At 42.2% G+C, this 24,856-nt stretch overlaps 2 protein-coding genes across 4 annotated transcripts; one reads left to right on the top strand and one right to left on the bottom strand.

The window, feature by feature from the left end:
- Positions 1-204: 204 nt before the first annotated feature.
- Positions 205-4,564, bottom strand: ERH (ERH mRNA splicing and mitosis factor). Of its 2 annotated transcripts, none has more exons than XM_080975931.1 (4): positions 4,426-4,564; positions 3,002-3,089; positions 2,495-2,615; positions 205-671 (listed from the first exon to the last, which is right to left on the bottom strand). In XM_080975931.1, the coding sequence occupies exons 1-4, from the start codon at positions 4,426-4,428 to the stop codon at positions 569-571; spliced, it is 315 nt and encodes a 104-aa protein (XP_080832057.1). In that variant the 5' UTR covers positions 4,429-4,564; the 3' UTR covers positions 205-568. The 2 variants fall into 2 exon arrangements, with proteins under 2 accessions (XP_080832057.1, XP_080832056.1); XM_080975930.1 differs by lacking the exon at positions 4,426-4,564 and adding an exon at positions 4,091-4,147.
- A 167-nt stretch (positions 4,565-4,731) lies between these two features.
- On the top strand, positions 4,732-19,815 carry SLC39A9 (solute carrier family 39 member 9). Of its 2 annotated transcripts, XM_080975906.1 has the most exons (8): positions 4,732-4,876; positions 5,289-5,453; positions 7,579-7,687; positions 10,724-10,921; positions 11,622-11,690; positions 12,127-12,212; positions 13,564-13,698; positions 16,097-19,815. In XM_080975906.1, exons 2-8 carry the CDS (start codon positions 5,358-5,360, stop codon positions 16,325-16,327), a joined length of 924 nt encoding a protein of 307 aa, XP_080832032.1. In that variant the 5' UTR covers positions 4,732-4,876; positions 5,289-5,357; the 3' UTR covers positions 16,328-19,815. The 2 variants fall into 2 exon arrangements, with proteins under 2 accessions (XP_080832032.1, XP_080832031.1); XM_080975905.1 differs by having other exon boundaries at positions 4,732-5,453.
- The last annotated feature ends 5,041 nt before the right edge of the window (positions 19,816-24,856 follow it).

Raw genomic sequence — 24,856 nt, 5'->3', positions numbered from 1 at the left:
AATTGGCAGGAAACCAAGGCCTGTTCAAAGCACCAAACCAAGGGTCCAACTCTATTTGGTTATATTTGCATGTTGTCATGATGTATGATGATTGCAGCAACTCAAAATCTTTCACGAGCCAATCAGTATTCAAGCTTCAAGTGGTTAGTTCCACAAGCTGGCTATATTTAACTTACATGGCTTATGAAGCCACCACTCAACACATTTATCTAAAGAGTATTTATTTTATTCTTCACCGTGACTGCCTCCAAGAAATAACATTGGAAAACCCCCTAAAGAGGAGTACATACAGCGAATGTGGTAAAGCAGAATTGAACAATCCCGGGAGTGAGGAACGAAAGAAGAACTGTCTAAGCAAAGACAATTAAACTAAAAGACCTGTGGAAGGCATATCCTTTTTTCTTCGAGTATTAAACTGAGAAAGTCCCTGGGAATTCTAACAGATTTTTGTCTCAGATACAGGCTAACAAGAATGAACAGGAGGACTACAATACAAAACTTTCACTACAGAACGCTGTACACACCTGTTGTCAAAACCCTTCCCTCAAAACCCCCTTAACCATGGTGTCTATTTGCTTGCTTGTTGAGCTTGTCTGCGGAGGAGGACATAGATCTTCTCCTTTATCCAGTCTTTATTATATGGCTGGTATGTCTGAGTATCAGCACGGTAACTGTGAGGGGAAAAGAACAGGCCAGTTAATATCGTTCATCATGCATTTCTTAAATGTCACAAAACCAATCAGCCTCAACCTCACACGTTTTTGAACAGCAGCTTATACAACAGTAGGATGCTAGAACAGTGTCTGCTGGGAATCAAAATTCAATAGTTTCAATCCAGCAGGGGTTTCCACACACACACCCGTTGCCCATCAATGCCCGCTGCTTCAGAGCTCACATTTGCCCTATACAAATGGTAATGGTACCTCAGCCATGTCCTGTTTGCTGAACCAGAGTATTTGTAAATAAAGAATACAGTATGTGAGGCTAAGCCAAAGTCAGCAGGTCAAAAATGCGAGTGAAGCCATGGTTTCTCTTCTAGAATGAACCAGTGATTTCTAAATGGAAGAGATACCTATTATCAGGATCCCATTTTCCAAGCAGAATATAAACACCCCTGCAATTCTAAAAATGAAGGGTGATAATGTCTAGGGTCACAGAGCAAGTCTGATGTGTATCTTGGAGGAATTTATATATTTGTAAGAGCTTGCTTCCAAAAGCCCAGCCCAAAATAGTCTCCACTTGCTTCCAAATGCGATTATCTTGTGATGCTGGAACAATGCCTTCAGTGGTTACCATTAACACAGCACTAGTAACAAAGTTTCAAACAAATATTAATCTAAAGCCTGTACCAACTCTGCATCTCAACTTAATGAAAGGTATAACTGCAAGCTAATAAGCAGGTCTCTAAATGTCCGGCTGTGCTGAACTCAGTTGTGTGCCATGAACATGTCTGTATGGTTTTAATTTGTCATTGATAGTATGCCATGGAAGGGGCAGTAGCAGAACCACCATCTAGACCTCTACAGCTAAAAAACATAAAATATTTCATGCTCAAAGTATGCCCTCTGGTGGCTTTATAAAATCTAAATAAATATGAATAACTATGATTTAACTGATTAATACTTCTGATCTAATATGCTCGTACAAGCAAGGAGTGATGCGGCCTAACATTTTTTTTCTAGACCCATACCCTTCATGGTTCACAACCTCAGCCTCAGCCATGAGACTGTACATCCGGTTGGGTTCAAAAAGGAGATACTCTGGCCACAGAGAAGGAAGTTGCAACACTACACTGTAAAATACCTGCCCAGAACCCAGAGGATTACAATAAATAGCAGTTAGTGGCACAACTCCCATTTTCAGGCAATGTGCTTTAACAGGCAGTAGCCATGCAACTTGACACCATTTGATCAAACCAGAGGTTTTCAACCTTTTCAAATTCACGGTTCCGTTGACCAACTACCTTCTTTCTGCGGCACCCATGTGGAGCTCAGGAGTCCAGTTAGGTCACCCCTTGTCTGCAGAGTTGGCAGCCTCTCACGCTTTTTCAAACACCTTCCCTTGTGGAGTGTTCCCTCAGCCTCCTCTCCTCTCCCCTCCCCTCCCCTCCCCTTGGGAGTCCTCCAAGCAGTTGCTGCTGCCATCCCTGGTCTCTGAGCTGCCTCCTCGCCCCCCGCAAAGAGATGCCTCCCAGAGGCACCATTCCTTGTGAAGCTTGTAGCCAGAGCTGCTGCAATAAACAGCTGTGCAAGTCTTTGGGAGGCAGCAACGCAAGAGGGCATCAGAGGAGGAAAAGAAAGAGGTACAGAAGCCAGTGTTGTCTGCGGCACCTCTGGCCATCATTAAAGGCACCCCAGGGTGCCATGACACACTGGTTGAAAACTTGCAGAGCTGTTGAGGAACATAAAAATCCCACTGTAAATATGTATACCTCAGAATACATGTGTAAGCCAATATATGTATCTTTACAGATAATAAGCTATAAAATACTTACACAAGGCAGCTGAGGTCAGCCAAGTCGTCAATGAAATCAAATAACTGGCTAATATCATATGTAATTGAAGGGCTGTTAGGATTCATTCTCTTCAGATGTTCTTCATACATTTTACAGACTCCTAAGAAAATATTCAGGACTTATATTAGAAACATTTAAGGTTCCAGCTTGCTAAAGTTCTTACATGTCAAGAAACATAGGAAAAGGGGATCAGTGTGGAAATAGGCTATCACAACAGCTTGAAAGAAGGTAGACTTTGGTTTATGTGGATAAGCCTACCAATAATGCAGCATTAAAATGTCTTCATAATTTGGTAAAAGTAATTCTTCAAATACATGCAGTACATCTTAGGCCAGTAATTACTGTATCCCCATGATAATGCAAGAGCCCAAGACTTTTACTGGGTTGGGATTCCTTCTGCCCCCCACAGTAAATGACTGATCTGGCCCAGCCTAAGGATCTAAGCAGGTACTTGTTTGGCTTTCCATCTAGAGCAGTGGTACTTACCTTCCATGCATTCATTCACAGACTCATAATCAGCATAAGTCCTGCCTTCTGGTCGTTTGGTAGGTTGAACAAGCAAAATTGTGTGAGACTATAAAAAGAAAGTTAACATTTACATAGAATCGAATGATCTTTAAAAAGGGGGCGGGGGGGGGGAAGAGACGATTTGTTTATGTGCAAGGAATTTTTTTGTATGGAAGCTGGAGAGGAGGGCTCTTTTTTCCTCCTGCAGGTTTCTCTCCAATTTACAACAATGGGGGCGGGAAGAGAGAGAATACATTACACCAGCTCCAGGACTGGTGCAATTTTGCAGTCAGTTTGTGGGCACATTGGAGAAAATAGGATACCCAGGAACCTGAAAGTTCATGTCCTTCTCTTACATGCCCCTGAAAGGCTCTGTTGTGGCTACTGCTGCGTGTGGGTGGGGTGTTTCTGCCTGAAGATCAGCAATGGAACAGAACCTTCCATCGTCACACCTGGGCACTTGAGACTGTAAGTAGGGACTCTGCTCATGTGATCAAATGCTCCTTCACACAACAAAGAGTGAAACAATCCCTCCATACAGGGATTAGTGTTCTGGCTTTGCATTCTCCCTAGCATGCTTGTTTTTTCTCAATTGTGCAAGGAGTTTATCTGTAAAAAGTACATTAAGCTCCATCCAGTACCCTCAAATGATACAACTTAAACAGACTTATCTCAGTGTGAGCTTCATTCTCATCCACCACAGCAGTGACATCTGTGTGATTTGGGGGAGAAGGGTTAGGTGGGAGAAAGACACCCCCTCATAAAAAGAAACACGGGTGAGACAAGCTTGAAGCTGGTGTTTGAAAGTTATGTGAGCACTAAGGGGCCTTTGTCATCAGCTAAAACAACTCACTCAAAATATAGTTTTAGAACTCAGCTGACATTGATATGGTTTTTATAGAGCTATTTTTTTTAACATCGCTGCTTCTTTTTACTTTGTTGTTAGGATTGCTTGTTGTGATTCATAGCCTGATTTGCCCGCTTTACTGAGTTTACTTTTTATCATAGAAAGCACGCCAAAGTAAAAAAAATGAGAACTCCAAAACATGCACTGCTATCTCCACGCACCAACTCGAGGCATAATGGAAAGCAAAGCACGCCTTTATGCATTATTAGCTCGAATTTGTTTGAGCAACTTTTTGGAGTGGGGGTGAACTGCGGCTGTTCTTCCTGAGATGCTACGGGAGCCTTCAAGAGAAAGCAGGCACTTCATATGGCGGCAGCCCAGCAGCCGCCTAACGGACCTTACTGCGGGGCCATGGCCATTTTAGGCCCGAAGCAGGGGATGAGCGCGCCGGGAGACGCCACGCGGAGCGCCTCCCTCTCCTCCACGCTCTCCAACCAAACCCATCCGCGCTCCCGCCTGATGGAGACGAGAGGGCAGCTTCTCTGCCTTAACTCACCATGGCGACTCGTTCCGTTCGGCTCAGGCGCGAAGCACAAAACTCTCAACGTCTTCTCGACCACAATGCACCGCGACCACCGGAAGCACTACCTCACACCCACCAGCACCTTCATAGTGCCATAAACATGATTCGCCTCTCGTTCGGGTACATAACGAAAGTCTCGCGAGACTGTGGCTCGCCGTCAGTTCTCTCCGCGCGGGAGACGGAAGTTTTGCAAGAACTCAGAAAGCGGCCATCTTTAGTGAGGGCTCGCTCGGCCGTCTCATTCCTGGCAAAAAAGACAACAACGCATGGCCGCCCGTTACAATGCCCAGCCCTCCTTCCCTTTCTCCGCCATCTTAAAATTGGGCAGGGAAGACGAGGGAGTCAAATGCAGCGTCGCTTGGTCAACAGGCCTCCTTTCAACTGCCAAGTGTCCCGGAAGTCGAGTGAGGGAAGAGGAAGTCGAGTGAGGAGCTGCCACTTGGCCTTCATGGCAACAGCTGAGGGAGCTGGGCATATGCTGGCGGCAGGGATGGTGGCGGGAGGCTGAGGCACAGGCCGTTTCTCGGGCTCCCTCGTAGCTTTCTCGCTCTGCGTGACGGGAGCCGGCCGGCCTGCCTGCCTCTCCGCTTGCACCGCAAGGGCGCCTGTCCTTCGAGCTGCGGGTCCGAGGGACGGGAGGCAGCCTCCAGGGGTTGGGTCGGGGCCTCCGAGCCTCTCCGCGGAGGCAGCGGGCGGACGGGGCCTTGGGGGGAGTTTGCGGCGTCCCAGGCGCGCAGGTGTCTCGCGGGGTCTCGGCCTGTTGCGGGCGCGGGAGGAGGGGCCGCTGTCCCGCTCGCTGCTTCATGCGACCCCTGAGGCTGGCTCCCCTTCCGCAGCCGGGAAGGCGAATCCTCTCGTGAGTCGGAGCCCCTGCGAGCAGCTCGGCCGAGGAGCAGAAGCCGGCCATGGATGACTTCTTGTCGATCAGCTTGCTCTCCCTGGCTATGCTGGTTGGCTGCTACGTGGCCGGGATCATCCCTTTAGCGGTGAACTTTTCCGAGGTAAGGAGGAGGCTCCCGCGTAACTGCCCGTCCGCTTTTGTAAGGGAGACGCGCAGGAGCGAGTTCGTCCAGTGTGTGTGTGAGAGAGAGACAAACAGACAGAACCACCTGCTTTTTCAAAAAGAGTGAGGCAGCAAATGAGAAACATTGAGAGAAAGCAACTTAATAAATGCTCTGGATAAACGAAAGCCTAACCTGCAAACTTAGCCCACCTTTTGAAATAGGGTACACGTCCCAGCTACCCATGATCCACACGTCACGATTTCCGTGCTCTGCGATGACTAGGGGGGAAGAAGAGGTGGCAAAAATTGGAGGTTTTAAAAAAGCAAAAGCAGCGTTTTGAGTTCTCTCTGTGATTAACTGTAATTTTTACTTGACTAAGTTCCCTCTGATCTTTAACTCCCTCTGCTAAGGGTGTGTGTGGTGCAAATGTTGGTAAAGGTAAGTAGCTTTAACATTTGTATTGTGTGGCTTGGTTTGTATAGCTTGCAGAAATGTCTTGTGAAATCCAAATTACTGAGAACTCGGTATTCCTTATACTAAAAATGTTGATTTTTTTTAATCACTTTGTTATTGTCCTTTACTGGTAACTCAAACTTGAACAAGGAAACTTTTTTCCATAACCTCTACCTGTTGCCTCACATCTGTCCATTTGACAGAGTATCTCTGATTCTTCTGATCTTATATGTAAAAAAAAATTGCATACATAGCACTAGGGTTGTGTTGTGATAAAAACTTCCTGAAAAATACTTTTTGAAGCTTCCATGGTGTGTGGTTTTTTTTGGGGGGGGGGTGAAATTTGATGCTAAAGGTTAAATGTACAAGACAAACAATCACCCGATGTTTCATGTATTAAAGGCAGTACTTGAGTTCTTATATGGGCTTTCATTTCTTCAGAAATGGCAGCATATTTAAAGGAAGCATATATGCTAAATAACACTATTAGAAAAGATTTCTATAATATGCGGCAACTACTCTAACTGTGAGAAACATGAATGGCACGGTTGCTTTTGGATACTTTTTACTGTACTATGATTTTTCTCTTTGGGAGAATTGACTGTAAAGTGCTGAGCTATAACAAGTAATTTGAAAATATTGCTGGTTTAGAACAAGTAGTTGGAGTAGGCAGCTTCCTTAGTTGTGTAACTTTTGTAGTGAATAGCACCTTTTCAGCTTATTGCAAGCTAATTGCAAGTTTTTCCAGAAATCTTGGATGTACTGTACCTTTGGGCCACAGTGGCTGAGGAGCTATGTATTTGGAAGATGATACTACATTTTTCTACATGGCTGGTTAAATAAAAGCCTGGTTTGTTCAGTTCCTAATTCCACTGCTGGAAGCCTCCTCTGGATCTCAGTCCCTTATGCAAACAGAAGGAGCCCTTCTACCAACTTGCTTAAGCAAGCTAGGGCAGTGTGATACATTAATATTAAGTGGTGCTCATATTGGAAATTCTCAAAATGGGTTTTTAAAGCACTGCCCATTTGTTATGTGTATGTGGTCCAGAGACCTCTTGATCGACTATCGCTTCCTGCAGTGTATGCCCACATTAGATTTTGGAGATTTGTAGGGTTTCTGTAGATAGCTGTGTGAATCAGTCCTTGGTAAAATGCCAGTTCAAATACATGTATTCAGAATTGCACTATTCGGTTTCTCTTTTTTAAACAGTTATTTGCATTTTTGCTTTTCTGTTTTGCCAAGGTGAAAGGCAATGAGAGGAGACCCACCCTTGCTTTCTAGCTTAGAGCTGGCAAGAAGTGATACTGCAATTGTACTGTGTTTCAGAAGGCACATTACAATGATCCATCCTGCTGCTATGCTGCTCCAAGCTACAAACAAAAGTTGGGATAGCCATTTTTGTGGTAAGGTGTGTAAAGTGCCACCACTGTCCATCACAAAAAAGCCCCAGACTTATTCTCCAGCTCCAGAGTTTAGGGTTGGCAGTGGGCAGGCAAGACGCTTGAAGTGCCACATCTGGCTAGCACCAAAACAAGTTTCTGTTCCCCTCTTCCAATTCTAATATCAAGAGCTCAGGTGTATATTTGAGCAAACAATATCTATCCAAAAATTATTTGTGTGTCATAATTTTGGTTCTTATGAAATATTCATTCTGAATTTTATTTGCAGGAAAGGTTGAAGCTGGTCACAGTCCTTGGTGCTGGACTTCTTTGTGGAACTGCCTTGGCTGTCATTGTGCCTGAAGGAGTACATGCACTTTATGAAGATATCCTGGAGGGTGAGAAAACAACACTATTATTCTGGTGCAGAGTATGTGGGTTAAACGAGGTAACTGTTAGGTGCACTAGTAGCTGGTTGAATGACCGAACCCAAAGAGTACCCATTAATGGTCCCTCGTCATCCTGGAAAAAAGTGACAAATGGGGTGCCGCAGGGTTCTGTCCTGGGCCTGTTGTTGTTCAACGTCTTTATAAACAACTTGGATGAAGGAATTGAGGGGATGCTCATCAAATTTGCAGATGACACCAAACTGGGAAGGGTAGCTAATGCCACAGAAGAGAGCATCAGAATTCAAAATGACCTTAACAGATTGGGACACATGTAAGGTTCTGCACTTAGGCAGGAAGAACCAGAAGCGCAAATAGAGGATGGAGGACCTCTGGCTTACTAGCAGAACATGTGAAAAGGATCTAGGGGTCTTGGTGGACCACAAGCTTAACATGAGTCAACAGTGTGATGCAGCAGTAAAACAAGCTAATGCTATTCTAGGCTGCATCAACAGAAGTATAGTGTCCAGATCAGGGGAAGTAATAGTACCACTGTGTATTGTGGTCAGACCACACCTGGAATACTGTGTCCAGTTATGGGCACCACAGTGTAAGAACGATGTTGACAAGCTGGAACGTGTACAGAGGAGGGCAACCAAGATGATCAAGGGTCTGGAAACTAAGCCTTATGAGGAGCGTTTGAAGGAGCTGGATATGTTTAGCCTGGAAAAGAGGAGATTGAGAAGAGATATGATAATCGTCTTCAAATATCTTAAGAGCTGTCACATGGAGGAGGGAGCATGCTTGTTTTCTCCTGCTCTGGAGGGTAGGACTCGAACCAGTGGCTTCAAGATGCAAGAAAGGAGATTCCGACTAAACATTCAAAAAACTTTCTGACGGTAAGAGCTGTTCAGCAGTGGAACCTCCCATGAGAGGTGGTGGACTCTCCTTCCTTGGAGGTTTTAAACAGAGGTTGGGTGGCCATCTGTCATGGATGCTTTAGCTGAGATTCCTGCATTGCAGAGGGTTGGACTAGATGACCTTTGGGGTCTCTTTGGTTTTTATGAAAGATTCATTCTGAATTTTATTTATCTAAGATTCTATGATTAAAAATTCAAGCACTGGTTACTACAGAAGAGAAACTTGTAGTTTATTTGCAGTCCCAAGTTGTGGTCTTTATAGACCATGAGGTATTTTGAATTGTAACAGTTGTAGAACAATTTTAAGCTTTCTATTTCCATCATAATTAAAGGTCCAAAATAGATTAAATATCATAACCAGGATCCGGATAACTTTGAAACTTACTTCTGTGAGCCCAAGGAGGAATTTTGATTTGTTTTTCTTGACTAACAGCACTCCTTGCCACATGGCAGTCGGTTTTTGAAATGGAGGGGGCTTTCAAAAACATGGGGATTCAAAGATTATAATGTGAAAAATAGGTAAAATTCTGGACAGTTCTATGTGCTTATTAGATTTTAATCCTACTCTTCCTTTTAGAAGACTGTATCTCACAGCGTGGTGTTGTTATTGCTGCTGCTGCTAATTTATTTTTTTTATCTGCCCTTTACCTTAAGGTCCCAGGACAGGAAACAATATTAACAACAATTTAAAACAACTTACAACCATAAGATTGTGTGTTAGGCTGAGAGAACCAGCCTTCTTTGCACATCTCATTTAAATCATAATTTTAAACAAACTATAGTTTAATGTAAATTAGCATCATGCTACTGCACTCTTCTCAAGAATTCCTTTGGTGCTGCTCCCTCCTGCCATGCAGAAGATGAAACGAGCCAGATTCTGACTTGTCTCATCTGAACCTGGGCTTATAATTTGTTGTGGAGAGGGGAGGAACAAACCACAAGTTTGGGTTTGGATAACAGGACAAGCCAGCATCTGGCTTGTTTGATTTGTGAAGAACATTTGAGCAGTGTGCATCACCATGCTGCTCATTCACATTAAACCATAGCTTAGCTGTACAACAGCAGGACCCCAAAGCAGAGCAAGAGGATCTTAAATACACCTAAAAATCTTTACCTTTGCTAGCATAAAGACTGCATAGTTTCTCTTTATTCGAAGGAACCTGTCTGTTTTGTCTAAGGATGGAGACACAACTGTGTAACAGCTGGTGTTTGTATTTTCAGAGATGAGGAGTTGAGCATTATGTGTCTTGCCTTCCTAAAGTGCCTTGGTGCAACCTGAAGCCTGTGTTACACATAAAAGAGTATTTTGAATGTCTGCTGCCTCCTTCTACATCTCATTTTTAGACTCTTACCAGATATAGACACAGATGGTTTTTTCATCAGACAGCCTCGCCAAACCCCACCCAAGCCATCTGGAGAACTCAAAACCTTGCACACCATTTTGCAACATTTGAGTTGGCCTAATAAAGAAATTACCCTCATAAAGTTTTTGGCATTCCGCTAATAGGGTACCTTTGCCTTAGATGAATGCTTCACTTTCCAATTGTTAATCATTTGGAAACAGATACATCCACCCTGCAAATAAGGGTGAATAAGAATATATTCACTGTCCTCTTTGTTGCTCATTCCCCATCTCCTTAACTGTCTCCTCTTTCTGTTTACTAACTCTTTCCATCTGGAAAATGTGATGCAGCTCAGAGAGCTGGGGAGGCGGATGACTGAGCCATGTTGGTGTTACATCCTGGGGCAGCCTTTTTCAACCTAGGGTACCCAGATGTTGTTGGACTACAACTCCCATCATCCCTAGCTAGTAGAGCCAGTGGTTAGGGAAGATGGGAGTTGTAATCCAACAACATCTGGGAACCTAAGGTTGAGAAAGGCTCCCTGGACATATAACAATCTCTTCCTGGGATATAAAGAACACCACATAGCTATCCTGATTACCTCATATGCTATAGAGAATTTGGTTATCATTGCAATATTTTATTCCAAAAGCAGGAAGGAGTGCTTTGGGACTAGTAGGGCAACAAATTGTTTACCAACTTTGACAATTAAAAATAAGTTGGGAATGTAACGTTTGAGGCTTCTGTGTTATAACTCCAGATTGTCCTGTTTTTGTTTCTTCTAGCAAAGCACCACCCAGCTAGCGAGACTCAAAAGATGGTTGAATCAGAAAAAGCAGCGGATGTGCCCGTAGTACATGACCATGTCCACAGCCATGACCATTCAAGGTTACATGCTTATATTGGTGTTTCCCTGGTCCTTGGGTTTGTCTTTATGCTTCTGGTAGATCAGATTGGCAGTTCTCATGTCCACGCTACAGATGGTAAGTCTTAACTTTTATGGACACATAACCAGAATAAATGACGAGGGCCTTGAAATATTCAAGTAACTGAATGAATATTCTGGTATTCACTCTTAAGTAAAACAATTTGTTATACGCTCACTGATGTAAAGAAAATGTTTCATAATATGCCAGATTTTTACAGTTAAACAAAAAAGTACACAGTATGACAGCTTAGTTTTAAAGTACTGGGTAAATGCGGTCTTAATTCAGGAAATAATAGCAATCAGTGAAAATGCAGCTACTCGTATTTTATTTATTTTAATAAATTTATATCCCACTTTTCAGGAAATGCTAAACAAACAAATAACAAAAAGTATATGAAACGGTCCAATGAAACACAGAAAATTGATTTAAAAATCCATAGATAAAATACTAGAAACAACAAGCAGCAATTAATATATATCCAGGGCCAGTTGCAGCAAACAGACCCATCACATAAAAGCAAGAATAGAATGGGCAATAGGAAAACTGAAGTTTAATGTCTCTCAAAACTTTTTGGAATATTCCACCTTCCCTTAATTCTAAACATAATCTGAAATAAAGAAACAGGCGACCTTTTAAGAAGTTGTAGTTTGGTTGCAGTTGAAAGGTTGTGCCTTAATGCCTGTAATATTTTTCTTTAGGGTTCTCTTCCTACTTATTTGTATCTTATTTGCTTAAGATTCCTTTATTATTTCAGACCCAGAAGCAGCAAGGTCGGGCAATTCCAAAATTACTACCACACTGGGACTAGTTGTTCATGCTGCAGGTAGGTTACTGTTTTTCATTTCTGCATAATGCCAAAGACCTTCATATATTGTCAAGTCACCTGGGTTAGAATTAGGGTTGCTTTGCTAAATGTGACACAAGTAATTAGTCCTTTGCATCATGCTTGCTATAGCCAGCTCCAGGCTAACTGAACATTATCTTGTATTGAAGGAGCTGGGAGAGAGAAGACTGTCATGAAGCTCAAGGAGATGTACCTAATGGGGACATGCAATTCAGTGCATAAGCAAGAAGCATCACATTTGCTTTTAATTTAAGTTTTTTTTCTGAGGGGTGGGGGAAGCTTCTGGTTCAGGTCTCTGGAGTGGAATAAGAGGTGTGTTGGTACGCTTGTTCCTTGCATAAATTGGTCCCAGAAAGCCTTTGATCAGTGGGTGAGTTCACTTTTGTGTGGTTTGGTTTTTTCCATCCTCATTAAGCTGATGGTGTTGCCTTGGGTGCGGCTGCTTCCACATCTCAGACCAGTGTCCAGCTAATAGTGTTTGTTGCGATTATGTTACATAAGGTAAGTTTTGAGTCTCAAACCTTTACATATTTCTTGTTTGCTTGTTAAATTTATTACAGTTCTATAGCACCTTTCATCTGAGCATCACAGGGCAATTTACAACACAAAAATGTGTAAGATAGTAACAAACAAAAACAATACCCGCCACAGTTTAAAAGGCCATAGATTGGCTCATTACCAAAGGCCTGGGAGAAAAGTTGTTTTTGCCTGGTGCCTAAAGATAGATAATGAAGATACCAGGCAAGCCTCCCTGGGGAGAGCATCCTACAACGGAGCCACCACAGAAAGGGCCCGTTCTCATTTTGCTGCCCTCTGGACCTCTCATGGAAGAGGCCTCAGATGATGAGCACAAGGTCCAGATCTGATCATATGGCAAGAAAAGGTCCTGAGCCATTTAAGGTTTTCCTTCAAAACCAGCACTTTGAATTGGGCCCAGAAACTAATTGGCAGCTAGTGCAATTGGACCAGGATTGGCACTCTGTGCTGAAGCGATCTTGTCCTGGAGAGCAACCCGCCACTGAATTCTGCACCAGCTGAAATTTCTGAACCATCTTCAGAGGAAGTCCCATGTATAACGCAATGCAATAATCTATATATTTCACTATCAGCTGTTAGGAATTTGAAATTGTAACAGAAATTCTCTCTGGTTGTATAAATTTTGATTCAATAAACTGTCTTAAGACATCCACACATTTTCTTAATTTTTCTTTAGTTGGCATACAATTATATATTGCATCCTAGTAGTAAAGATATGCATTTAAGTGTGTGGTATCTGACATCTTTCTGATAGCCTAGGATGGGAAAGGAGTGATAAAAGGTTGAAATCAGAGTCCTTTCCCTGTGAGGAAAGAGTCGTTTTAGCTTATTTTAAAAAGCAGAAAAGGGATGTCATGCTAAAAGGTTCTAAATCTATGAGTTGAGAATTTCCCCGCTGTACTCCAGGTCACATAGTGAAACTTCCTTGTTGGTAAGTTAGGAATAGAAGTGCATTTTCCAGCAGAAACTTGTGATTGATGCTGCTTTGACGTTAATAAATATAAAAATGAAGGTGGAAAAGACCATTTATAGCCTACTTAATGTGATTTTGATGATTATGCAAACCTTTGAGCTGTGAAGTGCTAATAGCATGCTTTTTGAAAGGCAGTTTGTAAATCTAATAAGTAAAAATGAGCCGCTTCAAACCTCATGCTCAGAATAACCATAAATGCATAGAAAGCTACACACAGCATGGCTACAGGCTAGTAGCAGTGTGGCTAGCTGAACATTGAATTTCACATGAGCAGAAAGAGGGGTGTCACTTTCTTTTGTATTTGGTAAGTAAGAGTTTTGTTGACTGTTTTTTCTCTTGTAGGCACCAGCTGCTTTTGGTCTTGTTTCCTTTCTAATGCACGCTGGTCTTGAACGGAATCGAATCAGGAAGCACTTGCTGGTTTTTGCACTTGCAGCCCCTGTTCTGTCAATGGTGACTTACTTGGGACTAAGCAAGGTAAATATTTCAGGTCTAACTTTCCAGAATACTGATTAATAGCTGAGGAGCATGGCCAGTGTTTAATCAACTCTTCAGAAGTGCTCTATCTACTCCTTTTGTCACTTTTATTTGTGAGCCACTTAACACACTACCATCCAGTTAGTCTTACAGCTGAAAAAATAGCAGTATGTCTGCATGACTGGTATTTTTTAAAAACTGCAGCTAGACAATTGCACAGTAACTAAAAACATAATGGATCTTATATGGAATGAAGGGAATGCCCTTGTGAAGAAAGGTAGAGTGGAAACAATTTCTGCTGATTCCGCCTTTCCTTTTTGCCTCCTGAAAAGTTGATTGGGGGGGGTTAAGAATAAACTAGGTTCTTTTATCTGTTTAGATGTTTAGCATAAATAAGATTCAGTAAGCTCTAGAGAGAGAGGGCAAGTAAGCAGTCAGACAACCAATACGTATTGGAATGATTCTATAAAATTGCTTTATTGATTAACAAACATAACATATAACAAGATGAGGGAACATGCACTCAGTCAAACACCCACACACGCATACACACTCAACTCTCTCTTCGCCAGAAGTGATCAAGTTCTAGTAAGAGTTATGGGTGGCAGACTTCAGGATCCCAGTCCGGCACACAGCTTAGTCCGAGACGGTCTAATCTTATATGCTCTTCTCGTTGTGCATCTGAATCTCATATTCCTGAGTGACATGTTCCTGGCAGTCCTTAGCATGTTCTTGGCACATTGTAATACTTATTGTTTGTACTTGATCTTCTGTAACTTCTGGCACAGTACAATACTCACTGTTTGTAACTAGCATTGCATGGCCGGCCTTTCACACTTCCTTGCAGGTGTGGTACTTTTTGCCAGAACATGAACATCCCATCTTTGATCAACACAGTTCAGAAATAGTTCATTAACAGCATCCAATTTGGGTGATGGTCTTCAGCCAATCTTGTGGCTCATTCAAAGCATGTCAATTCATAACAGGATAACAGTATGGGAAATGGTAATTTAAGGATGATTGGGTAGAAATTAACTGCCCCCACCCCCAGCAGGCACCTCCACAGGATTAGAGTCCCTTCTGCAACTGGCAAGAGCCCTTTACCCACAGAAGAGCATATCTGGATCCAACTTTGTTAATGTCTGGATCCAACTTTGTTAATGGTTCCTTGTGCAGACATGCTTTGAATGAAAACCATTGTTTGGCTATTTATTTCATAAAATTTATACATTGTTTGATTGTAACAAACAAACAAACAAACAAACAAACAAACACCCTCAAAGTGGTTTACAAAGATTATAAAGCAATAAACTTGTCAGTAAAAACAACTATTCAAAACATTGAATAAAATAAAATCAGTAAACTAAAAACCAGTTAAAACACACATCAACATACTATATATATGACATATCTGGATAGGCTGTTTGAACAAAATTATTTTTAGCAGAAGCTGAAAAAAGGGCAAGCCTGCCTGGGGTCAGCTGCCTGGGGTCAGTAGGCAGGGAGTCAGTCCCAAAGTGTATGTGCTGCCACACTAAATACAGAAGTGGTAGTATGTGGCACCTGTAACAGCACTAGTTCCATATACTGAAGTGTTTGAGTGGAGTGCAACAAGTGCAGAAAAAATATCACTTCAAAGTCAAGCAACTTTATCCTCAAAGTGTGTAACCAGTTAGTCACAGTAGGTCTTTGAAAGAGGTCCCTCCCACACCAGGGAGTCAGTAACTTCCAGACTGTCCAAAATAACTGCTACCGACTGCAAGAGGATGCAATGCAAGCTGCAAAATGAGCTTTTTTGCAGCTTGCACTGCCACATGGTAGGCATAATTACGTGTTTGGTCAACTTCACAGCAGGGCTTGAGCCATTTGCGCTCAGGTCTTCATCCAACTTGTTCTGTAGCCTGGACCTTCTCAGAATACCAAAGGGCTGCTTGGGCTCCACAATGCTAGAAAGGACGCATGGGAATGTTTGTGTCAACCACACGTTTCATTGCACAATTCCATAGCGAGATCAAGAATCGTTAGCTTTCTCCACTGGAAAATCCCCCAGAGCGTTCAGGAACACATCAGTTTCCATCAGTCTCTGAGTGCAGGCCATCTGAGTGGGCCCACCACCCTTACAGGGGGGAAATTATGATTTCATAATCAATATTATGTTAACCATCTGTAGGCATTCTGTTTTTGCAATGACTAGTGCATGTGCATTAAAGATAATCTTTAGGGGGGCAATGAGGGAAGATAGCTGTAAAGGTAGCTTGATTTTTTGATTGCAGAAATCCTTTTAGGTCAACATTAACATTTCTTCAGAGTTGACTTCTTCCCTGGAATAAGTTACAAGCATTATTAAAGACAGATCAACTCTGTGTTTTCTCTCCCTTGCCACCCTCTTCTTTTACAGAGCAGCAAACAAGCACTTTCAGACGTCAATGCCACTGGAGTCGCCATGCTTTTCTCTGCTGGAACTTTTCTTTATGTTGCCACAGTTCACGTTCTCCCTGAAGTGGGCGGAATGGGACATAGCCACAAACCTGACTCTACTGGAGGCAAAGGACTCAGTCGCCTGGAGGTGGCAGCATTAGTTCTCGGCTGCCTGATTCCTCTGATTCTGTCCATTGGACACCAGCATTAAAGGTCTGAAGTGCAGCAATCTTCTCCTCAGTCTCTGATGTGAGCAGCAATCTGGTGTGTCAAGCTGCCCTTTTATCATTGTCTCTCTTACCCTGTTAACCACCCCATCTGTTTTAAGGAGTCAGAGAGACGCAAAGGAGGATTTCTGGGAAAGCTTGTTAGCATAGGAGATGATACTCTCGGCAGCCGGATATAAATTCTGCATAACTTCCCTTTTCTGAAGATGTTTTAATTATGACTTCCTGCCCTATTCTCAGGGAAGTTGGAATTTAGAGATTCTATGGCAGATGATTTGGGAAGGACTTTGTGGCTCATCATGAAAGCATAATCAAAAGTATTCTATATGTCAGCATTCACAGCTGACCTCTTGACATTGGATGCTGCCTTCTGACATCTGGGACTAGTTTTCACCTCCAAGATTTTTCATGTGATAATGATGGCATAACTATCTTGGGAGATGCATCTGGTGAAGAAACATCAACGGGATAAAGTCCTAGAAAAGATCTGTACAAGTTAAACAACTTGATAGGATTTTATATATTGCATTACTAGGAAGCACATCTATTGTGTCCCTTGAGTGTTATCATCTATATGGTAGAATCAAGGAGTCACATTGGGCTGAAAATTGGGTGGTTCTGAGCGCAGAGGGGTATGTGCTTATTGAAATGGACACTGTGCACATCTACAAAGGCTTATTCTGCTAAAATAGACTAAGGTAAGCACTGTTCATTAAGAGTGAAGGGTGCCCAAAGTATTTACCTATACAAAAGCAAAGACCTTAACATTTCTTGTTATTACAAACAAGAAACATTCTAAATTGTGAGCCTGTCTGAATTGAGCCTCCCTTTCTTTCTGAAATCTGCTTCTGAAATATTTCAATCCGAAATATTTCAATCAACATCGAGTGTAACTGCAATTCTGAAATGCAGTGCCTTTCCATGGAGAAGAGCCTTCCTTTTGGCCTATAAACTTAACTTCATTGTGAAAGAAACTGTAAGAGTCATAGGGCGAATCCTAAAATATCTGAAAGTTTATGTACATTCTTGGTGCACAATTTTTACTTCAATTTGAAACCTTCACCTCCATTGTTCTTCAGTTAATGGTCATTTTATCTTAAAACACACACACACAAAGCAAGAAGATGAATTGGCAGTTTTCTGTAGCACTGGTTATTCTACGTGACAAATGTTTCCCCATCTTTTCACAGCCCAGTAGCTCTTACAATTCTGATCTCTTCCATGCCTTCTTCACATCCTGTAGTTGTTTGGCATAGTATACTGGTATGATTCCTCATGAAGGTTTTGTTTTAATGGGTGATTCTTGCTTGCTGGTATTGTTTGGCATTGGTACAGCAGTGACAGTCAAGATCAAAATTTCACCAGGGATCTTTTTAAAAAATATATATGGGGGCATTTAACATTAAAAATGTAAGTGAAAAATCCACACAGAATCAATATTGTATGTATCGTCTTTTCTGAAGGCTTATTATTGATCTACTTTTAAAGATCTTAGCAGGCCTCCTCAGTGTAATCTATTCTACCAGGTACCCAACTACATAAGGGGATCCACTAGAAGCTTGAATAAAACACCTGTTGTTGCTTTTTGCCTGCCTGGGACTGTAAGAACCCACAGCTGCTGGGTTTGTGCAACACAGGTTATATAGGCTTGCTTTAAAAAAGTAAAAATGCTTTTGTACTGCTCAAGAGTCTCTTTTGAAGAAGAATCTCTTCTCTATGTTGAAAACAGAAATACTCTTAAATCTTGTAACAAAGAAAAGGTACGGACACCTGATATGTGAACCAAGATGTGCATGTCACATCTTCATTATTGATGACCAAAGGTAAGTTGGGCACAAGTATAATTAAAGGCTCGATTTGGCCTACTGTGGTGGGCAAGATGATGAGGAAGCTGTTCCTGAGCTGGCAGAGAGGAAAACCGCAAAAATGGGAACTTGTGGGTAAACGGCAAACTATCTGACATAGAAGCAATGGGTGTAGGAATGGGAATTGAACCACACTTAAAACAGTTTTTCCTAGTATATTTAATATTTGAGAGTCAGCGTTGTGATGCTGGGATCTTGAAAATCCTGCTGTTGGCCAGAGTTGCCTTTAGCTGCTCATTACATTTTGGAAAGTGGCCAGTACCTGCCTATATTGGATCACTTTGTATTTATGAAAACAAGGCCTGCCAGTTCTGCCATCCCTGTTCGCTAACTTTTGGCCCATTATGCCACTGGTAGGATGCCTTCATTGGACTTGATTTATAGGGCTGCGTCTAGAGCATTTGCGACAGGATCTAGAATTATACTGTATACCTCTCACACTGTAGAATTATACTGTGTGCATCAATTTAAGAGCGATAAGTCATAGAGGCAGTGTGTCAAGATCTTGAGGTTAGAATGTTGCCAGAAGCAACCTGATTTTCCACTCTGGCAATGAGGGTGTCTAGTTGCTTCATCTGCTAACTACCACAAGAAAAGTAGGTAGCAAAGAGAGGGGAATATTTACATTATTAACAGCAACCAGATGTTTCATCTCTTGTATCTGTGAGAATCCTAACTTTAAAGAATCTTCCAGATTGGTCATGGTAAATGTGGATTTATTTCAATCTTCACTTGAAATGAGGGCTTTGTAGTCTAGTTCTGCTCTTAGTTCTTAGTAGTAAAATACAAATTCCAATCTAGGCTTCACAGTAGACTCCTAGGAGCCATAGACTGCTGAGGATAAAGGGATTTATTATTTGTAACTACTTACAAATTCATGTACTTCCATTATTCATGTCAGTTTTGGACTGAGTTGAAAGTGGAAATCAGTTTAAGTGGAAATCAGTATAAGATGAGCTCTATCTGTGTGCAACATTGTTTGGTCATTTAATTGGCTATCCTGCTTTCATTCACAAAACAGGGATGATCTCTTGCCTGAGTTAAACTTGTTGTATAACAGCTAAGAGGACAGCAGAGCAGACATATCAAGGGAACACCGAATCTCCAAATGGTGGAAGGAAACTTCTCAGGATAACTGAAAATGATAATTTGAAACAGCAGAAAAAAAATACTCAGCTGCTCAGAGGGCTCAACAACTCAAAACACTCAGAGCAAGCTTGCATTTGTAGCCATCTGTATTCAAATGGGGAAAACTTGAACTTGTGTATGTACTGTTGTTTTATGCTCTTTATGATGAACCACAGGAGACCTGGGTGGGTGGGTGTGCTTACAGAGACATTTGAAAATTGAATGTCTATTTCAAAAGGAGATCAGCTTTTCTGTGCTTTGGTTATGTTTCTGAGCAGCTCAGACTTTGTGGGCACAGCTGTATACCTGATTCTGTGTACAAAAGTGTAATTTTAATGTTTTTTTTCTCCAAATCATTTGTACACATGAAATCATTCCATGGATGGCTGCCTTATTTTTGATTTTTTCCCCACTTTGTGAACATTTAAAAAAATGTTGTTTTTATTATATTAAAATTTTTATTAGCTGCATTGCTAAAAGGAGTTGGCCTTATTTCATGTGAATAGTCTTGCTGTAGAGGTTTAGTAAGTCTCTTGTACTTCAGAGGTGTGTGTAGCTTTTCTACCACATATTTCATCTCAAGTTGCGCTTGTGTTTGATCTTCTTTCTCCTTGAATACAAACCTTTATTTATTTATTTTTAAAAGATTATACCCCTCTCTTTGGATTTCAGGGTGGGGTGCACTCATTCATAACAAAAATACAATGAAACCTATGAAATGGACTTCTAACAAATTGAAAAGCATGCATAAGCAAACATTTTTGCCTGGTACCCCCAAAAATCACAATTTTGATGTTTCATAGCCAGGGTGCTACTGTTAAAGCCCATTTGCTGTTGAATTTCCTACTTCCAATAAGAGAGGCATCTGGAAGAAGTTGTGTGTGCACTTTTATTCTGGTCATGTTTCACACTAGTGCACAGTTCTCAGAGGGGTGGCCAATACCAAGTGTGGCTCTTGGGCTAACAGGGTTAGGAACCCCTGTGTTAAATGTTCATTCTATGGACATAGACTTTGGTTGTTTGGTAACTCCCATGGGGCTGAAGTTCTTAGAATTATAGAGTTGGAAGGGACCCTGAGGATCATCTAGTCCACCCCCATTCAATGCAGGAAGATGCAGCTGTCCTTTATGGGGATTTAACCTGCAACCTTGGCATTACCATGCTGTAGCCAACCGAGCTATTTCCTGTTATTTATTGTTTCTTTCTAAAATTGCCCTTAGAGATGGGAGTGGAACCATCTCACAGTGATTTCCCCAACTCCTAAATTCTGATAGCTGTTTGGAAGGATTTTGAAGAACCATGCAGTCTATTGTGAGAGAATAAGCTTAGAGAAGTACTAGGGATGGTCCACACTGTTACCATTCCTAAACAGGTATCTTCATAGGGTTTTTTATTCTTTTTTTTAAAAAAAAATCTTAAAATTCTTTTATGAGGAATTTCAGTATTTTAAAATAATACATCTCCATTTCTAAATAATGTGTGCAATAATTTTTGAATTTGCTACAGTTATGCATAAAATGGTTTTAATGTTAGCTTATTGAGCAACAACGTATTTGTAAGGCACATTAAAATTTTGTGTGATGCTGCATAGCGAACCTGCACTGAGCAATCATTTGTAAACCCCCGGGAAACTGCCAAAAGGTGTAGAAGAAATTGAGGAGTGCCGGTGCGGTGTAATGGTTAGAGTACTGGACTACAATCTGGGAGACCTGGGTTCGAATCCTCACTCATCCATGAAGCTCACTAGGTAGCCTTGGGCTAATCGGTGTCCCTCAGCCTAGCCTACCTTGTTGAAAGGATAAAATGGGGAGGGGGGAAAACTGGAAGAGAAACGGTGCAACCCATTATGTTGAGAAATGCGTATAAAAATTATGTGATTTTTGTGTTGTTATTTTTTTTTTAAAACGCATATTAATGGGAGGATGGGGTGGGTTTTAGAGAAAATCCATGCAAAAGTAACAGAGTGATTTATTTGTCCCTAGTTTCATGCGACCATTGGCTTTAGATGCTAACCCAGAGTAATGCTGGTTACTGCAGATAGAGGCCACAGTTCTAGACAGCAGTAGTGTTGTAGGAATGCTTAGTGTTTGCTTTTATTTCAAACCCCTCTATATGCAGCCCCTTCAGCCAGGGCCAGCCGACCCATGAGACAAGGTGAGGACTGCCTCAGGTGGCAGGATCCTCAGAAGCAGCAGATCCAAGGAATGCATCGCCTGCTGCTGCAGTGGCAATGGCAAGTTGTCCTGTGCTCCTTGGAGGCCAGGTCTGTCTCACACACCAGGGGTCAGCAACCTAAGGCCCATGAGCCACAAGCAGCCCACAGGGGCCGTTTAACTGGCCCACGAGCTGCTCCCGAACTGAGCCACCTGCTTGGTGAGTCCCAGTGCGCTGCGCTAAACTGGCGCAGTGCAGCGCGGGGACTTGCTTTTGTTGCACCAAAAATCACGTCTGTGCATGCGCAGATGCCAAAAATTGTGTCTGTGCAGACACACAGACTGGCCCACGGAGGGATCTCTGCTGGAGTGAACCGGCCCAGGCAAGGTAAACCTTGCTGACCCCTGTCCCACACCATGTCACGTTTATAGTGGTATCTTGGCTAATGGGAGGTCTCCCACCCTTGTTCCTGTTCTTTATCTCCCCCCCCCTTCCTGATGTAACTCTTCCCTCAACCCTTCTTCACTGGCAGGGAAGTGTCGTTTTTGTGGCCTGCCTTGGGTGGCAAAATGCATTGGGCTGGCTGTGCCTTCAGCTCATTATTTCAAGGACAGTTTGCAGGGAAGTTGCCCCGCGAGTTCTAATTGCCGGCACGGAAAAATGAGCAAGCCACTTTTCCACTCAAAACCAAACTGGAAAGAAACTTTGGTTTTGAATGAGCCAAAATGTATTGAGCAGGTAATATTTTTTTGTTCTTGTGTTGCCAGTCAAAACCTAAAGCCAATGAATTTCTCCTGGCATCAGATAAAATAAAATGTGTCCTTTTGTTTTTCCTTTTAATTTTGCCTGACAGTAATGCATCTTAACACAGTTGTAAAAGCCTCCCCAGCACTTGGCTTCCTTGCCTGCAGTTAACTTTGCATCCACAAGGTGGAGTACATGGAAAAGAGAAGGTAGGAGTTGAGGGAGGTTTTGGTCTTGCCATTGCCACATTTGCAGAATCTAATAAGGTGCATTGCAGGACCTTGGGATTTCTTTGCCGTGAGACCTTTAAACTCATCCTTTCCCAACTGCAACATTGAATATGGCCTTATCTCTCCATGCAACCCTACAGATGAGTTTAAAGAGCATAGCTACCCTTATTCACATGTTAAGTAGGCTACTGCTATATTTACTTTAGGACTGAAAATAGAGCCATGGCTCACCTTGTAGGGGGAATGTTTGGAGCTTCGAAACATTTTAAAGAGAGCCTGGCCCCAGTGGGCAACAAAGCAGACAAGAAAAGAGTCTACAGTAAGACTATACATTTTATTGAATTAAAATGCTGTGAATTTGCCCCACCAGCCAGCAAAAACATCACTTTTAGCACCACTTCCAAAATGTGTTCAGACTTGGGATGCCTCCAGGCCATCAAAAGGCATTCAAACGCCTGCCAGAACTTTAGGTTTGCTCTGTTCCCCTTGTGCAACAAATCTGCTTTTAGAAAGAAGGAGACTTTTTGAAGTTGGGAAAGTGAAAGGGAAATGCATTTAAAAGTCTGGGGCGCACATCTGAGAAGCAAATCAGGGTAACTTCTCAATAAAGAGCGGAGGTAACCTAACCACATAAGCTTTGTGTAGGCAAATCAGGATGCTTGTTCAACAAACAGGTCATCTGGAGGGAGCCCTGAGACTTTAGCAGGTTTGGGGAGTGGGGCTGAGGGTCTGTATTCATGCCTTTTCATATTGGTAATACATTGTATTTATTTACTTATAATATTTCTATACCACTTTATTCATATCTCTAAGCAGCGTAGATTAAAAAATCCACTGAAAATTAATTGTATTTATTTACTTATAATATTTCTATACCACTTTATTCATATCTCTAAGCAGCGTAGATAAAAAAAATCCACTGAAAATTAATTGGCAAGGGATGCATGAATCTGTCAATTTCAGTTTCAGTTTTCCCAATCTTAAATTCCAGTTCTACGCATTTCCACAGCAATCTGTGGTTTTCTTTTTTTAAAAAAAAAACTCCTGAGAATGGAGTTTTAGTGTAAAGTTCCTGATAAGCAAATTTTTGTATGCAGTTTTGATGACTATACCAATTTTTGCAAGTGATTCCCCCCCATATGCATTTTTGACTAGCATTTTCACTAATAAACACATTTGTATGCACACTTTCCTTTCATAAATGTATTGGAGGAGGGCATGTTTCAAAGAATGTATGTGTTTCGGTTCATATATTGGTCTGAATAATGCAAATTAGGTCATTTCTCTTTGTGATGCAAACAAAAACAAATCCCTTTCCGAAACTGGACGTATCTTAAGAGATCCAAATGGGTCCGGTAGAAAGAGTGGGGTGTCTCTAAGCTAAGCTGAGCCTAATGTATTTTTAATTATGCTCCATAATGGATGGACCCAAGTATGATGGTACAGCGTATTTGGCACAATGCCTAATCTTGTTCTGCCCATGTTTAACAGCATGGTTTTTTGTTCCATGGTGGGCAAGGATATGCCACATTAATCGTAATAACTTTGGTTCTGCCCGGAAGGCTTGAGTCAGGCCTTCCAGTTATAACCCGAGGGAAGGCTACACATTAACCTTCGAGCTTGTTAGTGAGCATGGCAAGGCTGGCCACCTGCAGGGTTCTGACTTTTATGGCTTTTTTGTTGAATAACCTTCCTGGCTTTTGAATGTAGCTTTGCTGTTCCCCCGTCTCTTTCATTTCAGGCTCTTAAAATTTAACAGGGCTGTGGGCTGAGCAAGAGTCATCAGAGTTGCTATTACCAAAGTAGGACCAGCTGAGTAGTGCTTTATTCTCGCCCACTTGGAAGACCTGAGCTCCTGGGGATTGATTCGGATGCATAAGTCTGTAGCTACAGTACAGCTCACAATGTGGGTGGGTTGCGTGTTTGAGGATTAAAAAGAAAAGAACCAAGCCATAAAATGGTACAGATTTTTTAGGCCAGTTTATCCTCCACAGGCTAAGTGTATCAAGGTTCTGCACATCTTTGGACCCGGCCATTATGGCCAATTATTGCCTAGTCTCAAATCTTCCATTCTTGGGCAAGGTGATTGAGCGGGTGGTTGCTGAACAACTCCAGGCACGTTTTGAGGCTGTGGACCATTTGGATCTCTTACAGTCAGGATTCAGGCCCCATCATGGAACTGATTGGTTGCGCTGGTTGATGATCTCTGGCAGGCTAGGGGCAGAGCTGAAAGCTGCTTCCTAATTCTGCTGGATCTCTCAGTGGCCTTTGATGCCATTGACCATGACATCCTTCTGGACCGTCTAGAGGAACTGGGAGCTGGGGGCACTGTTATACAATGGATCCGCTCCTTCCTCTTGAGCCGTGTCCAGAAAGTGGTGTTGGGGGTGAG

Source organism: Podarcis pityusensis (assembly GCF_964106645.2).
Source record: "Podarcis pityusensis genome assembly, chromosome: 1".
Classification (NCBI taxonomy): Eukaryota; Metazoa; Chordata; class Lepidosauria; order Squamata; family Lacertidae; genus Podarcis; species Podarcis pityusensis.
The sequence above is the reverse complement of the archived record's forward strand: the minus strand, read 5'-3'. Positions and strand labels throughout refer to the sequence as shown.

Excerpts from the sequence above, each read along its gene's own strand:
- ERH (XM_080975930.1), bottom strand. The coding sequence starts at position 4,132 with ATGCATAAAGGCGTGCTTTGCTTTCCATTATGCCTCGAGTTG. Across the intron at positions 3,090-4,090 it reads TTCCATTATGCCTCGAGTTG|TCTCACACAATTTTGCTTGT; the intron begins GTGCGTGGAGAT and ends TTCTTTTTATAG. Across the intron at positions 672-2,494 it reads GCTGACCTCAGCTGCCTTGT|TTACCGTGCTGATACTCAGA; the intron begins GTAAGTATTTTA and ends TTCCCCTCACAG.
- SLC39A9 (XM_080975906.1), top strand. The coding sequence starts at position 5,358 with ATGGATGACTTCTTGTCGATCAGCTTGCTCTCCCTGGCTATGCTGGTT. Across the intron at positions 11,691-12,126 it reads ACTAGTTGTTCATGCTGCAG|CTGATGGTGTTGCCTTGGGT; the intron begins GTAGGTTACTGT and ends ATCCTCATTAAG. Across the intron at positions 13,699-16,096 it reads CTTACTTGGGACTAAGCAAG|AGCAGCAAACAAGCACTTTC; the intron begins GTAAATATTTCA and ends CTTCTTTTACAG.